The following is a 17,213-nucleotide window of genomic DNA, read 5'->3' as shown; positions in this document are numbered from 1 at the left end:
AAGAATATCTTTAAATGTGTTATTTTAAAAGTGTGTCACTGGATCATTTAAATTTTACCTATTATATATTAGAACTTATTTTTTGAAATTTAAAATTAATTGTCCTAAATTCTTATTGTTCTTAAGAATTCAAATTTTCATTAAAATATTAAAATTATGATTCAAAACCCATGCAACACACGGGATTGAGCACTAGTAATTTATTATACTAAGCTCATAAATCTCCTTTACGATCGAAGAAAAATAGATATACCAATAATTAATAAATGAGAGGATTACTTCGTAATTGCACATGTAAGAAAATGATATACGTGTTTACCAAGAAAACAATGCATGCTTAATTGCGATATTTGAGATTGTACATACGTACCCAGTAGGTGCTCTCCGTTAAGATATCTAGAAGAGCAAACCTAATCAGTTGATCAATGATTTCAAATTCAAATTCTTCTATTCATAGTGAAATGTAACACAGTCTGTAGCCTTGCGGATTTGCTTCAGACTTCGGTTGTCACTGAACAATATCAAACATTAATTAATACCCATTGAGGGCAATTAAATAGACTTGCCCTAAGATCAGTTAAATAGGATTTGCCATAAACTCCAATTGATTAATCGGAGGACATCGTACATGGCGTTTTCATGGACTATCAAAATTCAAAACTGTCAACTACTAAAGTAATGGCCATCCCTTCGTACGCATATATATTGTTGAGGCAGTTCGTTGCCTCTTCTCCTTAAATAAGACTTTGGTTCGAGTCTTGACAATAGAAAAAAATTATGATTAGGAGAATTGTACTTTTTAATGGATTCACCTATCGAATATGGATTACTTGACCAATTAGACGTATGGATACTACGCTGAAAAAGAAAAAAATTAAAGTCAAAACTTAATAATTCAATTTCTATAATAAATTAAAAATCAAGAAGTATAATTAAATTGAAAAAGAAAACTGCTAATAAGCTTAATTAAATTGTAGCCAAATGAAGTGGACTTTGTGCAATGGCACTAGTCGACGTCTGGAAAAGATATTGTGTATTTAACTTTATTATTTTTATTCTCGTAATAGGGCACAAGCCTCCGTCGAAAAACGGTAGACAAACGTAGGCGAACTCCTTCATTTCATGACAGTCAGCATCAGCCGCGCGGCCTCATTGTTCAACTTCCTGCCATGGTCAACGTAAGGCTCTTTCTGTCAGAACTCAATCGACTCTGTCTCTGTCTCTGTCTCTGTCTCCGTAGCATTCTCGTCCTGTCGAACGGAGAAACCCACCACCCCAACAAGACTAACCCCAACGACCTGCCCTTTCCAATGAGTTTGGCCACGGCGGTTTCCTCTGCCGCAGCCACCGTACTACTCCTCCTCCTTCTCGTTGCCGATGCCCCTGCCACGGGTTCCACCCTTGCTGTCATCTCCTCCTCCCCTGCCACTGTCTGTGGGGTTGCTGCCTCCAACTCTGTCCACAGTGTCCGCTGCTACTTTGCTGAAACTGGTCAGACAATCCCCCTCTTCCCTAACGTGTCCTTCTCCGCTGTCTCTGGAGACCGGGCCGCCCTCTGCGGCCTCCTGTCCGGTGGCCACAGTCTGCTCTGCTGGGACAATCTGAGTGACCGTTATCCCATGAATAACAGAATCTACCACAATGTCTCCACTCCTCTGGAAAGCCTCGCCATTGGAGATGATCAGATCTGCGCGATCGTCGCCCGATTAAGAACCGTCAAATGCTGGAGAGTTGACAAGTCGACATCTTTACCTCCTAAGATCGATCAGTTTGTGTCCATCTCATCCGGGTTTGGGTTCTCTTGTGGAATTCTGTTGAATGAGCATCAAGTTCGATGCTGGGCCAGGGAACCAATAGCGAGCATGCTATAGGAACAAGAAGGTGCATAACTCGGTGCAAACCACAATCACCTCAGCAAATGTAAACATCGCGGGAACAATGGGCAGTTTTAGCATCCGCGCCATCTCGAGATCGTCCAGAACGTCTAGTTTTATCAGGCCACACTGGAGCGGAACTTCCTCAAAGCGTGCAGAAAGGGCTGAGGAATTCACACTGTGGGAGCTTGCATTAGCCACAGATAGTTTCTCCATCGAGAACAAGATCGGGGCTGGGAGCTTTGGGGTCGTGTATAAAGGTAAGCTACTGGATGGCCGTGATGTTGCAATCAAATGAGGCGAGACGGCCCCCAAGATGGAGACATTTCAAGAGAAGGAAGACGCATATCACTCGGAACTCGCATTCCTATCACGGCTACACCACAAGAACTTGGTGAGGCTTGTGGGCTATTGTGAAGAAATGGATGAGAGGCTCTTGGTGTATGAATACATGACAGTAATAACGCAGAGAAGGGAAACAGTGTGCTTAATAGCTCGAGGGATTGAGTACTTGCATAACTATGCCATCCCGCCCGCCAATTATTCATCGGGATATCAAGTCATTGAATTGCTCGATGCAGATTGGACAGCTAGGGTGTCCAACTTCGGGCTTTCCCTGATGGGCCCCGAGTTCAATTATGATCATCAGAGACCAGTGATGGCTGTTGGGACAGTCGGATACATTGGCCCCCGAGTACTATGGCTTAAGTGTGCTGACCGCAAAGAGTAGTGTGTACGGGTTCGGGGTGGTGTTACTGGAGCTGTTGACGGGGAGGAGAGCCATATTCACGAGTGAGGAGACTGGTGGGACCCCGGTGAGGTTGGCGGACTTCGCCCTGCCGAACATAATAGCCGTAAAGGCAAGCCAAGTCCTGAACCCATGGGTGGGTCTGCCAAGAGCTGGCGAGTCCGAGGCGGTGGAGCTCATGTCCAATACCGCATCGCATTGTGTGACTCTCGTATCCATGATCAGTGATATCGTTGTAAGTCTGGAGCGTGCATTGGACCTGTGCTACGACGACAGCCACGGGAGTATCTCCAGTGCTGACATATGCATAGGCCAAGACGTAATGCTTTGAGCAGCAGCAGAGAACGATATGAAATTTGGTGATAACTTATTCTTTTGTGAAGGACAGGGTCTTTAAAACCTTGGTAATGCCAGTAACCGCAACATCGTACAATACAAGTCGAAACTATATATTCTGCTTGTGCTAAAAAAACTCCCGGAAATTGGTCGAAATTCTGTGACTCAATTCTTACATCCAAGCAATAGCAGTTCCAGAATTCAGATAGTCATCAAAGGATCTTTAGTCATGTCGTTGTTGAAGCTCAATGCACAAGTTGGACCGCATGGAGTCTGAATACATAGTTTAGAAGTGCAACCGAAAAGAAAAGAGAACCATGAAGGCTTCTCTGAGATTGTCATCTTGAGATAATAATATGCTGCTGTTCATATTTATTGTGCAACGGTGGATACTATACCAAAGCAATTATAAAACATTGGACCAAGAAAATTCAATCCCCTCGAAGCTAATATACATCTCACACTGCGTATTCCAGGCTCCGGCGTCCTTTTTTACCGAAAAAGGAAAAAAATATCTCACACTGAGCTCATATTTTGCAGTTCTTCTATGAAGATATCTCTATGGTTAATTTCAAGCTGAAAGAGAACACTACATTAGAGAAGAAGCATAGATCTCTGCCAGTCGACTTTGTTCATCCAATCAGAGAGCCTAAACAGACCCTTGTAGCCACAGTATGTCCCCGCGACCAATGCCATCACCAGGAGTACAAACAGAAGAAGCCACTTCATGGTGGCAAATATTTTCTGCCCGAATCATAAGACGTCAGTTTCTCAAAGGTAAAGACAAGCAGATAATTTGAAAACGTTGGTATTGATTTTTAGATAGGAAATTGGAGCTTGGATAATTGATTGTAAAGTAGCAAATGGTTGGAGGAGCACCGGAGAAAGGCCATAATTACGGATTTCTAATGCAATTTATCCAAGACAGTTACCTGCAGTTTCGAAGCACCACGAGCTTCTTGCACCTTTACACTTGAGCCGAGCTCAGTCATCTGCAACCATGAAGGCAAGCTATACTGGTGCTGATCGTCTTCGGAAGCAGTAAGGTCTGACTTGGAAATCTGAATTGTTTCTCTTTCACTTTTCTTCTCGGTGCAGAGGTTACACTGGGATGGATACTGATAGGGACTGCTGCTCAGAACTTGTCCGTTGCATTCGCCGCAAGAAGAGAAGAACCCCCCAAAAGAAACGAATGATTCCATCAAGCTGCGTAAAAAATCAAGTAACTCTTGAGATTTAAAGATCGAGAAGGTAGTTTGCACAAATCAAATGATCAGATCAACCAATTTATCACATAGGAACCAAGAATCAGTTCTCTGCCTCGACTCCATAACGAACAGATATCTCAAGATTGTTATCCTCATCATTACGACAAATTTAATCAAATTCTATAACGAAGAGGCCGAACTTCTGTCAAAAGTTTGGAAGAGTAAGTCATATGGAGACAATCACGTATCAGTTTTCTGACTTAGAGTGTTTTCACATTTATTGGATTTCCCGGTTTCAGAATTAAGTTAGAACACATAGGTAAAGAAAGCCTCTCCTTTTCTATTGATTATTCTTCTTCCTTCTCTGGTTTTGTTTGCATTTGATCCTTCTACTATATTAAGCTAATTGTTAATTGATGCTGCTGAGAATATTTTATCAAGAATGTATAAACCTATGAACATGTCATGCTCTAAGACGACAGAGGCTACGCAGAAATGAATTATCACATCAAGTACCAACCCACTGAGAGACAAACCAACCTGGACCGAGGGCACGATTCCGCCATGGAAGGTCGGACGGTGGTGATGGGCAGAACCTGAAGATCCCACTCTTTCTCCACCACCGGAAACTTGCCCACAAACTTTGAGTATGTCTCGTTGCTGGCCGCAGAACCGATCAGCCTCACCTTCCCGCGGTGAGACTCCAGCAGCCTCGTCAGCCTCGCTACGATGTTGCTGATAACTAGATCACTCATCGAGTTGCCCGATTCACAGCCGAGAAAGGACTTCAGGTCCCCGAAGCTCACCACCAAAGCTTCCCCATGAAGCTGGGAAGTCACCATACCGACCGCTTCGTCGAGCCTCTCGTCAACAGAGCCTTCAGATATACTGCTCTCGATGTCCATCACGGTGAACCTGGAGAGCTCCGGCGGAACGATGGCCTCGGGTTTAGCTCTGCTCTTCTTCCCGAGGGTTCCGACGAATTCTTTGAGAGCCCTGGGAGCGCAGGCACCGACGAGCAAGGGGTGGCACCGCCCACCGCTCCTCCCGAGGAGGACCTCCCCTATCCGGCGGCAGTTCGCGTCCCCACTGCCGTGTAAGAACCCCGGCAGGACGGAGAACGGGACCCTGACCCGGCCCTGGCCGGGATCCGGGTCCGGATCCAGGCTGCAGAGGAACAGCGGCGGGCCCCGGGGCCGGCCGGTGTATCGTAGGAGGTGAGGGAGGGGGCAGAGGATGGCCAGCTTGATCTCGGAGCTCCGGAAGCCGGCTTCCCCGAAGACCCGGCTCACACCCGGGTCGTCGAGGATGGAGATGATCAGCTGCTGCAGCTCCACCTTGATGGCGTTATCAATGGAAGACTGACCCGACAACTGGTGATACAGGTGGAAGTTCTCCGGCTGCCGCCTCTGATTGGCCTGCGACCGCTTTATCGCGGCCATGAGGGCGTTCGACACCGGGGGGTCGTCGGTGAGCTGCCCGGAGGGCACCCGGTCGAGGGACACGCTGAGGTAGAGCTCCAGCGCCTTGAACTGGAGCCGGGACGGGTACGGGGGCCCACTCCCGAGCGCTCGGGCGCAGGCCTCACGGAGCACCGACGACGGGAGTGAGAGGAGCGCCGAGACGGCGTGCAGCGAAGTCGTCAGAGCATGGCCCCTCCGTCGCGCCACGGCCACCGCCTCGTCCAGCGCGTGGACCGCCTCGGGCGTCAGGCATTGCCTGGCGATGCTTACCGGGGTTGGCATCGCCGCCGGTGACGGAATATAAATTTTTCTCCTCCGGGCAATAATAAATATACAAAAAAAATCAATCTAAAAATATATAAAAAGGGAGGGAAAAAAATATGTGCGATGTCTGTCCGATGGTCGAATAAAATGTGTGTTTTGCTCGGGAGGGTATTAATTATTTATTAGGGGGCAAGATTTTGGCGATTGAGGTTGGCTGGGCCCCACCAAATTTTGTTCCCGTGGGCCCTACTAGCCACGTAAAAAAATTTATTATTATTATTATTATTATTTCTACCGAGACACATCCGCTTTGCAAACCATAATGATATGCTCCAAGATCGGCATGGAATCTCTCCCCCTAAAATTTTTGACAACACGTAGTTGATTCAGGGTGGTTTCTTTAGTGATTGAAAAATGACGACACGGATAGGAAGATAAAGTTTTCCGTTTCAAAATTCACACACGGCAAAAGAAAAATCACGGGTTCGTCATCGGGTCTTTTCCCGCAGATGACATTTACAAGTGTGCCATGTTAGGGAGAACACAGTGATGTAATTGTAGTGCTTTTGGCAGTGGGTGGCTGATAAGCATAGTATATAGATTCTCCTGTATCTTGAAAGATCTTTCCGCTCATATTATATTACATTACACACACACACACACACACATATATATGTGTGTGTGTAAATTAATTTGTATCTGTACAATCACTTTTGTTTTTAGCTAGGGCATATACATCCATTTTATACATATATATATATATATATATGTGTGTAAATAATCTTTGATTATGGAAATCCACCAATGCTCACTCTACACATAACAGTGGAAGAATCTCAGCACTATCATCTTCATAGTGTTGTCCCCTCTCTTCTCTTTTCTTCTTTAGTTTGCCCCCCAACACACAATCTCTCTCACCCATAATAATAATAATAATGATAATAATGACCCAAAAGAACTGATCAGGTGTATATAATCACTCTACTCAAAGCTATATATATATCTATGCGTATAGTATTAATGTCCCTAGCTATATATATACCGTCTATTATTAACTTTTGTCAACTTTATCGGGGGAATCTCCTCCCTATTTCATTCGTGTCAGTCAATCATAATTCTATTTAACTTAATATCACTTTATTTTATTTAACAAACTGTCTCGAAAAATTTATTACTTATTTGAATATTCATTTATTTTTGAAATTCTAAAAGAAAAAAAGTTTTAACAGTGAGCAACGAGTAATGAACTGAATTTAGTAATAGAAACAAAAAATTAAAACTTTTTCTTTTCTTTTTAAGAAGAGACGGTTGACCATGAAAGTTCAGGTGACATGCAAATGTCGCTCAGGATTAAAATGAGAAATCCTAATTTATTAGCAATGTCACATATATGATGATCTCCTATGATTCTACTACGAAAACAATTTATCATTTTATTTTTTTGTATGTCATGTGCTTTTTGTGGGCATGTGTGGGGAGGAAACCAGATGATCCTTCAACTGTGGGAGAAAAGTTTCTTCTTTTTCCATATAAAGAAGACGTCATGAGAGGTGGAAAAAGCAATTTTAAAAAGAGTGGGTTGTGAACAATAAAAGGGAACTTGTCATATAGTGCAGAAAAAGATTAGAATCGCACTCTCATCTTTCCACCCGAAATAAATAGTTACTTTATTCGATTATCATAATTGAGACTACGTCTGTCCCTTATTGCATATATTTTTTCAAAACTTAAAAATAAAAGAAAATAAAAATGGAATTTGTCAATTAATTGTTTGTCCTAGTCCTAACCTCTTAGTGGGCTTCTTTGAATTTCTACTCTAAATCGGAATTTATGTTCATGGACTGGAGTTAGTGGAGAACCTTGTTCTCGTTTCCCCTCCATTCACTTTTTCTTCACTTTGACAACATATCACTTTCCTTTTATCCCCCAAAATGAAAAATAAAATTATTAGCATAATTTTTTTTTCTTGGCACTAAAGTGTCTGCTGGGTGTTGCAAAATGTTCAAATCAATTGGTAATATCTAAATTAAATATATGCAGTGAATAAATGATTAATGCATATTAAATAAAAAATAGTAATAAAATTGTCTCTAATTAATAATTTTACTTTAAAATAACTAAGTAAACTTTTACATTGAAATTCTAAAAGAGTCATTTGCCTTCGAAAAGTATGAAAAAAAAGCCAAAAATGGAATTAAATTTGACTTCGAAAATAAGAATATCTTTAAATGTGTTATTTTAAAAGTTTGCATTGGATCCTATTATATTAGAACTTATTTTTAAAATTTTGAAATTAATTGTTCTAAATTCTTATTGTTCTATACTAAACCCACAAAATTTTCCCTTATGATTGAAGAAAAATAGATACACCGATAATTAATAAATGAGAGAATTACTAATTGCGCAGGTAAGAAAACGATATACGTGTTTACCAAAAAAACAATGCATGCTTAATTGCAATATTTGAGATTGTACATAAGTACCCAGTAGGCGCTGTCTGTTAAGATATCTAGAAAAGCAAACCTAATCAGTTGATCAATGATTTTAAATTCAAAATTTTCTATTCATAGTGAAATGCGACGCACATTGTAGCCTTGCGGATTTGCTTCAGATTTCAGTTGTCGATGAACAATATCAAACATTAATTAATACGCATTAAGGGCAATTTAATAGATTTGCCCTAAGATCAGTTAAATAGGATTTGCCATAAACTCCAATTGATTAATATGAGGACAATGGTACATGGCGTTTTCATGGACTATCAAAATTCTAAACTGTCAACTACTAATATAATGGCCATCCCCTTCGTACACATCTATATTGTTGAGGTGATCCGTTGCCTCCTCTCCTTAAATAAGACTATGGTTCGAGTCTTCACAATGGAGAAAAATTATGATTAGGAGAATTTTACTTCTTAATAGGTTAACCTGTCTGATATGGATTACTTGACCAATTAGACGTATGGATGTTAGGTGGTATACACTGAAAAAGAAAAATTAAAGTTGAAAATTAATAATTCAATTTCTATAATAGATTTAAAACCAATAAGTATAATTAAATCGAAAAAGAGCTTAATTGGCTAGCTGGATGTGGATTGAATACGACCGGTTTTGTTGTCCGTAAAGGGAAGAATGAGTCCGGCCAACTGGATGTTCCGTTCAACTCTGCTTCGGAGTACGGTATGCTCATAGTTGTGCAATTCGGAGCCAGTATTGGACCAAAGGGATCGAAGTGGTCTCATTTGAATCAGTCGTCTCAGGCTCGAACTTCACTTGTGGGCTCAGGACGGCGGATTTGCCTGTCGTATGTTGGGGACCCGGATGGATCCACTGGCCTGGTTTCACCGTTGAGCTTCCGTTCCCTGGGATCTTGCCTGGGCCTTGTGTCAAGTTACAGCGTGATTGTGGGATTTATCCTGAGTCTCAGACTCTCTGCCATGGCTCCGGCATCATTTGTAGGCCTTGTGGAAATTTGTTCTTACAATCACCATCACCACCATCGCCTCCGCCCTTGCCCCCACGAGCACCACCCTCTTCTCCATCTCGGCCTCAACGCATGACAAAAGGTTCAATAGTCTTTGCCATTGTGGGGCAATGTACTTTGCTTGGTTGGCGACATGCTATAGGAACAAGAAGGTGCATAACTCGGTGCAAACCACAATCACCTCAGCAAATGTAAGCATCGCGGGAACAATGGGCAGTTTTAGTATCCGCCATCTCGAGATCGTCCAGAATGTCTAGTTTTATCAGGCCGCACTGGAGCGGAACTTCCTCAAAGCGTGCGGAAAGGGCTGAGGAATTCACACTGTGGGAGCTTGCATTAGCCACAGATAGTTTCTCATCGAGAACAAGATCGGGGCTGGGAGCTTTGGGGTCGTGTATAAACTGGATGGTCGTGACTCGTGATGTTGCAATCAAACGAGGCGAGACGGCCCCCAAGATGGAGACATTTCAAGAGAAGGAAGGCTCGTATCACTCCGAACTCGCATTCCTATCACGGCTACACCACAAGAACTTGGTGAGGCTTGTGGGCCATTGTGAAGAAAAGGATGAGAGGCTCTTAGTGTATGAATACATGAAGAATGGGTCACTCCATGACCCCTTACATGACAGGAACAATGCAGAGAAGGGAAACAGTGTGCTTAATTCGTGGAAGATGAGGATCAATATCGTTTCCGATACCACCCGAGGGATTGAGTACTTGCATAACCATGCCATCCCGCCAATTATTCATCGAGATATCAAGTCATTGAACATCTTGCTTGATGCAAATTGGACAGCTAGGGTGTTCGACTTCGGGCTTTTCCTGATGAGCCCCGAGTTCAATTATGATCATCAGAGACCAGTGCCGGCTGCTGGGACAGTCGGATACATTGACCCGAGTACTATGGCTTAAGTGTGCTGACCGCAAAGAGTGAGGTGTACGGGTTCGGGGTGGTGTTATTGGAGCTGTTGACGGAGAGGAGAGCCATATTCATGAGTGAGGAGACCGGTGGGACCCCAGTGAGGTTGGTGGACTTCGCCCTGCCGAACATAATAGCCATAAAGGCAAGCCAAGTCCTGGACCCATGGGTGGGTCTGCCAAGAGCTGGCGAGTCCGAGGCGGTGGAGCTCATGTCCAATATCGCATCGCATTGTGTGACTCTCGAAGGGAAGGATCGGCCCATGATCAGCGACATCGTTGTAAGCCTGGAGCATGCATTGGACCCGTGCTACGATGACAGCCACGGGAGTATCTCCAGTGCTGACATATCAATAGGTCAAGACGTAATGCTTTGAGCAGCAGCAGAGAACGACATAACATTTGGTGATAACTTATTCTTTTGTGAAGCACAGGGTCTTTAAAACCTTGGCAATGCCAGTAACCGCAACATCGTACAATGCAAGTCGAAAATATATACTCTGCTTGTGCTAAAAAAATTCCCGGAAATTCGTCGAAATTCTTTGACTCAATTCTTACATCCAAGCAATAGCAGCTCCAGAATTCAGATAGTCATCAAAGGATCTTTAGTCATGTCGTTGTTGGACCGCATGAAGTCTGAATACATAGTTTAGAAGTGCAACCGAAAAGAAAAGAGAACCATGAAGGCTTCTCTGAGATTGTCATCTTGAGATAATAATATGCCGCTGTCCATATTTATTGTGCAACGGTGGATACTATACCAAAGCAATTACGATAACTAATCGATAAACATTGGACCAAGAAAATTCAATCCCCTCAAAGCTAATATACATCTCACACTGTGTATTCCAGGTTCCGGCCTCCTTTTTTACCGAAAAAAAAAAAATATCTCACACTGAGCTCATATTTTGCAGTTCTTCTATGAAGATATCTCTATGGTTAATTTCAAGCTGAAAGAGAACACTACATTAGAGAAACTCTCCAATGAATCGACCAAAACTTTGATAATCCAGTAGAGACATTTACAGTCGTGGAGGCCTTCTCGATCTCTGCCTGTCGACTTCGTTCATCCAATCAGAGAGCCTTAACAGACCCTTGTAGCCATAGTATGTCCCCGCGACCAATGCCATCACCAGGAGTACAAACAGAAGAAGCCATTTCATGGTGGCAAATATTTTCTGCCCGAAGCATAAGACGTCAGTTTCTCAAAGGTAAAGACAAGAAGAAAATTTGAAAACCTTGGTATTGATTTTAAAGTAGGAAATTGGAGCTTGGATAATTGATTGTAAAGTAGGAAATGGTTGGAGGAGCACCGGAGAAGGGCCATAATTACAGATTCCCAATGCAATTTACCCAAGACAGTTACCTGCAGTTTCGAAGCACCACGAGCTTCTTGCACCTTTTCACGCCGTCTTCTACGCTTTGAGGCAGATTTTCCAGTATCAGGCTCCTTTTCCTGGAAGTAGATATGTCAAAAGGAATCCATATTAGAGAAAAAGTGCCCCCAAAGGAGAAACATTTTCTCCAGATCTAATTTGTAGGGGGGAAAGGAAAGTATCAATGATTAATTACCTCGGCAACTTTAGTAGATTTACGAGGGTATAACTCTGACTCGATAACTTTCATTTTACTTCTACATTCAGAATTGCAAGGAAGAAGTCCATGTCCAAAATGACTCTTGGGTGCATCTTTAGGATCGGTACCAGAAGCCCGATATGCCGCTTGAACTTCTTGACATATCCGCTCCTTCTTCAAGGTGTGACATGAGCAGCGAACAGTTACCTTGCAGTAAATAGACACAGACAGGAAGAGAGCAAGTTAGGAGATATGTAGGCGAGAAGCGAAACAATTCCAGATGCACCATTCAAATACCTTTTTGGAACACTTTTCGGGTTCAGGGCATTGACCAGGATGACAAGTCTCAGGGCAGAGATGCGTGCAATAGGGCAATTTCCTGCACAGCACCAGATATACCGAACATCGCGCACAATCAAGTCAAAATGAAAATTCTCCGTCAAATTTTAAAATGCATCATTTATGATAACGGCATCATAGATTGGTCTGTCAAAAGAATTCGTAGTAAAGATATAGCTTCATCACCTCCTAATAAAACATTTTGAAGAATATAAGTCATACCTGTGGCAGGGCCCACCACAGGAACGGACAGTCAATTTCTCATCCTCGGACAAGTTGTTGTAATATATGCACTCAAATACATGGACCATTGAACCGCAATGACATGACCGTTTCACCAGAACTTTGCAGGGTGGGCAGTCACCGGGATGACAAGGGAGGGGGCAAGAATGTTGACACTCAGGCTTCCTCTTCTGTAAAATAGATTATTCAAAAGAATCATGATTTATGAATTCCCGTTATTATAGATAATGCACATTATTTACCTTCATTGAACAGATAACAACTATAACTGAATCATAAATGCAGGAAAACAAAAGAAGGAAAACAACAAAGCGAAGAGGTCTTTTAAGGGCATATTAGTTGAAACAAGAATACAGTTATTTCAAGAACAGAGATTCTTTAGCCCAATATTTTCCATCGTATATTCTTCCGATGCTGCACAACAAACTATTTATTTTGTTTCATTTGACCAAGCTTACTCTGACAGATGAGAAAATGCTGAGAAGGATTCTGAGTAAGCATTTGATACAACAAACACAAGCAACTTCTACCTTCAAAATTAAAAAAATAACAATAATAATAATAATAATAGCAGTAGTATTAGTATTATTAATAAAAGTTAATAAAATATATGAGCAATCCAACCTTTTCACACGGAAGATCGCACTTTTCACAAGATTCACCACTCACGGTTCGCCCTTTCAAGGGATGGCATGTTTTCGTACAGTAGTGATTGCCACAAGACAGAGGATTTCCACATAAGTTGTCACAAGAAAATTGAGTCTTACTGGAACAGACCATCTGAATCAGAAAAATAAACATTAACGCACGTGCGAGAGATCAGGCATCAGAAGCAGAAAAGAATAACGTGTCTGCAGAAGAAGGGCATTATAGTTTTAGCTGTTCATTTGAGAAGAGGAACCCACCGTCCTTTCTGCTCCTTCATGCTCACCCACACATGACCTGATTACGAGCTCTGGACAAGGAGGACAAGGAGAGCCCGGTGTACATTCAGGCGGGCGATTAGACTTCTTCTTCTTTGGTCTAACTGTAAATTCTGGATTAGGAGGGGGTTTAGGGTCATGACACCTGCAGAAGAAAAGGAGGGAAAAATAAGTTAAAAAAAAGAGAGAGGAACATTTAAAATTTTTGAACTGTTTGCAGGACCATTAATAACCGCATAAAAAAATTGCACATACTTCAGTTTGCACTTATGACCGCATTGGTACTCTTCATCACAGAGTAGCCTACATGGGGGGCAAGCTCCATAATGACATTTGTGGGGCTGGATCAGAAAGAGAATGAATATTACGTCAACAAATACGACAAATAATTCCTACTCAACAAATTAACAAGCTACACTTAAAAAACGATGAAACTGGAGCATCTGAATAAAACATCTTAAAAAAAGCTCTCATCCGATTCAAGGCATTCAAGAAGCTTTTCAGATGTAAACGAGCAGGTTTAGTACCTTCAAATATGGTGCATGACGACACAGAGAAGGAATACTACATGGTTTACGACATCTAGGAGGCTTCTGATCCATTTCAGTCCCACAAGGCACCTGAAACACTCGTAAGGTAGTAATTATTTTCTTCGCAATAATGAGCCAGATTGCTGATCTGTACTTGAATAAAGTGAGTCATAGTACTAGTAAAGAATGTTCCATTGAAAATTAAGCCAATTAATGTCTAATGGAGGGTGGATAGTAATAAGAAGCTCAATGGAGTCAAGCAACTTAGTCATGGCGGTGATATATGTTGAGGCTTACTTCTGAGACTAGATAACAACTGATATTTAGTTTTATAATCCCCCTTTAAGCAAAGTATGAAGCTCTCACCTCAAACTTTGTCTCACCACATGCACATGAAATTGTCACCATCACCGGGCAAGGAGCACAGGCACCTCTGAAAGAAGAAACTGATACTAATCATTTACTTCCAACAAAAGATCACGATCAGAGTTATGCAAGTAAATATTAAACTGACTTGCATCAGTAAAATTTGAATTCTGCTCTCCTTTTCACATTAATGAGGCCCCAGAATTCTTTAAACCAGCAGGAGAATGAAGATTTATCCTTCCTCTCAGACAATTTCAGAATTTCCCAAGCAATCTTCATGGGGATTTTGTTGAAGTTACTAATGCAAATAATAAATTCCAATAGCTATTTTCCTTGCTCGGGCAACTTTAAAACTTTCTAAGCAAATCATTGGGAATTCACATTAAATTACTGATGGAAACTATATTTTCCTTCCACTTCTTCCAAAAGCTAGAAAAAGAATTAACACTATCCAGAATCCTTAATTTACTTCTCTACAATTTTTCTTATTATATACACTTTGGCATATGCAGATCATGAGATTTAACTTTAATATCTTCCCGACTCATAGAAGTTCAAGAGACAATCTCTCGAATAGAAACAGAAAGAATACTAAATATGTAAAGATCACATACCTATGACAAGGGGCGGGGCATTTATGATTCTTGCACCTCAGTTTTCTGTCACAGACCTACATTTTCACCGGGAGACAGCATAATCAACTACCATCAATTGAAGCAACTTATATCATGGAATCCAACATAAGAGCAAAAGCAGCACACCTCTGAGCATGGTGGACAATCCCCATCGCAGCACCGTCGCCTGCAAGCATGCCGCCCGCAGTCCCGCATTCTCATGCATTTCCTTTCACATGAGAAATCTTGATAGCAGGGTACCTACTCTAAAGTCAGTCAAAAAGCCATTTTGGAGTAAAACCATTCACGGACTATCAAAGAAAAAATCTAGAAAAGCAAACAGTTGGTTTGATAGTGCATTGGAGTTCCTACGTGCTTTTAAGCAGTAACTTTTCTAATGATAGAACATCAAATAAATTTTTTCTAGCAATACAGTAACATGTTTTGAATGTTCAATCTGAGCAGATTCTGAAATCAACTCTCAGGAACCAACAATACAGAAATATATGTTTATATATACATATATCCTAGAGATACAAGAACTAAAGTTTGCAGTGCAGGTACATTTACCATAAGTGCTTCTTAATTATAATCTTCCTAGCAATAGCATTTTGCGATGAGACTATTCTGCAAAGGGAAATGAATATTGGAAAGTTGAATCTTGATTTTTCCATATGGACAGCCTAGTAATCCACGATAGAGAAGTTCTCATCTTTATGCAGAGTTTCAAAAATGCAATTACGTTCAAGGAAAACAATCTAGAACTTCAACACAACTCTATCAACATCACTGCAAGTGCCAAATTAAGCCCCAAGCACCACACTCTTACCTCTTTCCTCGAGCTCCCACACCTGCATGACTTTGTGACCACAAGCCTACACGTCTCGATGCATTGCCCGCGGTGGCACCGTTCAGGGCACCGGTGGTACCCACAGTTCAGCACCTTATCACACGTCCCACCACACAAGGGTACAGCAACATCACAGGCCATCCCTTCATACACTCTCTTCCCACAGGGGCAGCTCCTCTTCCCCTTAAACGGGCAACCCCCACATTCCCCCGGGTGGCAACCTTTACTGCACTTATGCTTCCCACAATCGAGGAGCTCGTCGCAGGGTTCCTCGCATCGGAATATTCTCTCACAGCACTCTCGATCCTCCTTGACTTTCCCGCACTGGCATTTGTAGGTCCCGCGCTTCCGGCAAGGTGGGCAGGCACCATCATGGCACTTCTCGGTGCAGTGGTGAGCTCCGCAGTCAAGGAGCTTCGAGCAGGTGCCCGAGCATGCGAAGTTCTTTGCCCCGCAGCGGCGGGATTCTCTGATGGAGCCACAGAAGCAGGTTGAAGCTACAACCTTTGGGCATGGTGGGCATGGGCCCGGGTGGCAGAGCAAGAGGCAGTTATGGCCGCAGTTGTTCCTCAATGGGCGGTCACAGACTTCCCCGCAGGAGTGCGGGAGGATCCACGGGTCGTCGGAGCCGGGATTCTCGAGCTTGCCACAGAAGCAGAGGTAGGATTTGGGGATCTGGGACTTGGTATACTCGGAGCGGCACTTGGGGCAGTGCCACGTAGCGGATTCGGAGGCTGCAGCTGGGGAGAGGGAGAGCCGGCTGGCGGCGCGCGCAGCGGCGAGGTCGGAGGACTGCCGGGCCCAGGACTGGATGCAGACGAGGTGGAAGACGGAGAAGCAAAGTGCAGAGCATGACCAGGTGGGATCGGATATTCTAATGCGCTCGAGGCAAATAAGGCACGACAGGGCGCCGGAGGAGGAGGAGTTAAGGAAGGACTGGATCTTCGAAAGGTCCGCGGAGGCGGTCGATTTGCCGGTGAAGTCGAAGTACGGCCTGAACACGGAGGCAGAGAGGTCCACATGGCGGAGGGGGTTGGATCCGCCACCGTGGTCGGAATCCGAGTCGGAGTCCGAAACTTGGCGACGGTGTCCGACGACCGCCGCGGCGGAGGCCATGTCTGTAATGCTATGCTGGAGCTCGAGATCCGGACTGTCGGGCTCTTGCTGAGGATCCCCACATAAATTATGAGCATGGATACCGGTATACTGGAATCTGTCTGAACCTAGCTAACGGATAGGGATCGAATAGCTGGTATTGAAAATAAGATAAATTTCGGGTATTAAAATTAAGAATCGGTGAAAATTAGTTTCAGTTTCGGTTCCTGCCTATAAAGTATCCGGAATCGATTATTTATTAAAAAAAAGAGTAAAATTACTATATCTCCTCATGAATTAGAACATAGGCACTTTGTTGTGTGGGATCGTATATAGAATATTTAATTTTATCGATGGATTAATGAGATATTTTTTTTTGGATTA

At 42.8% G+C, this 17,213-nt stretch overlaps 2 protein-coding genes and 2 pseudogenes across 2 annotated transcripts; 2 read left to right on the top strand and 2 right to left on the bottom strand.

Moving 5' to 3' along the window:
• The first annotated feature begins 1,551 nt into the window (after positions 1 to 1,551).
• On the top strand, positions 1,552 to 3,183 carry LOC116187385 (annotated as a pseudogene).
• Positions 3,184 to 3,251: 68 nt separating this feature from the next.
• On the bottom strand, positions 3,252 to 6,046 carry LOC116187384 (protein SMAX1-LIKE 7-like). Its single transcript, XM_031516049.1, has 3 exons — positions 4,707 to 6,046; positions 3,891 to 4,164; positions 3,252 to 3,702 (listed from the first exon to the last, which is right to left on the bottom strand). The coding sequence occupies exons 1-3, from the start codon at positions 5,909 to 5,911 to the stop codon at positions 3,553 to 3,555; spliced, it is 1,629 nt and encodes a 542-aa protein (XP_031371909.1). The 5' UTR covers positions 5,912 to 6,046; the 3' UTR covers positions 3,252 to 3,552.
• Positions 6,047 to 8,858: 2,812 nt separating this feature from the next.
• LOC116187781 lies at positions 8,859 to 10,884 on the top strand (annotated as a pseudogene).
• A 73-nt stretch (positions 10,885 to 10,957) lies between these two features.
• LOC116187383 (NF-X1-type zinc finger protein NFXL2) lies at positions 10,958 to 16,936 on the bottom strand. The gene is made up of 13 exons (XM_031516048.1): positions 15,714 to 16,936; positions 15,032 to 15,145; positions 14,885 to 14,940; positions 14,271 to 14,337; positions 13,902 to 13,994; positions 13,630 to 13,715; positions 13,357 to 13,519; positions 13,076 to 13,231; positions 12,431 to 12,621; positions 12,167 to 12,248; positions 11,867 to 12,076; positions 11,661 to 11,750; positions 10,958 to 11,472 (listed from the first exon to the last, which is right to left on the bottom strand). The coding sequence occupies exons 1-13, from the start codon at positions 16,848 to 16,850 to the stop codon at positions 11,317 to 11,319; spliced, it is 2,601 nt and encodes an 866-aa protein (XP_031371908.1). The 5' UTR covers positions 16,851 to 16,936; the 3' UTR covers positions 10,958 to 11,316.
• Positions 16,937 to 17,213: the final 277 nt, after the last annotated feature.

This window comes from Punica granatum, chromosome 8 (genome assembly GCF_007655135.1).
Source record: "Punica granatum isolate Tunisia-2019 chromosome 8, ASM765513v2, whole genome shotgun sequence".
NCBI lineage: Eukaryota > Viridiplantae > Streptophyta > Magnoliopsida > Myrtales > Lythraceae > Punica > Punica granatum.
The sequence above is the reverse complement of the archived record's forward strand: the minus strand, read 5'-3'. Positions and strand labels throughout refer to the sequence as shown.

Coding starts and splice junctions, on each gene's coding strand:
- LOC116187383 (XM_031516048.1), bottom strand. CDS start 16,850: ATGGCCTCCGCCGCGGCGGTCGTCGGACACCGTCGCCAAGTTTCGGAC. Junction 13,995..14,270: donor GTGGTGAGACAAAGTTTGAG/GTGAGAGCTTCA, acceptor CGAGTGTTTCAG/GTGCCTTGTGGGACTGAAAT. Junction 13,520..13,629: donor GGTCATAAGTGCAAACTGAA/GTATGTGCAATT, acceptor TTTCTTCTGCAG/GTGTCATGACCCTAAACCCC.
- LOC116187384 (XM_031516049.1), bottom strand. CDS start 5,911: ATGCCAACCCCGGTAAGCATCGCCAGGCAATGCCTGACGCCCGAGGCG. Junction 4,165..4,706: donor GAATCGTGCCCTCGGTCCAG/GTTGGTTTGTCT, acceptor TTTTTTACGCAG/CTTGATGGAATCATTCGTTT. Junction 3,703..3,890: donor GTGGTGCTTCGAAACTGCAG/GTAACTGTCTTG, acceptor TGATTCGGGCAG/AAAATATTTGCCACCATGAA.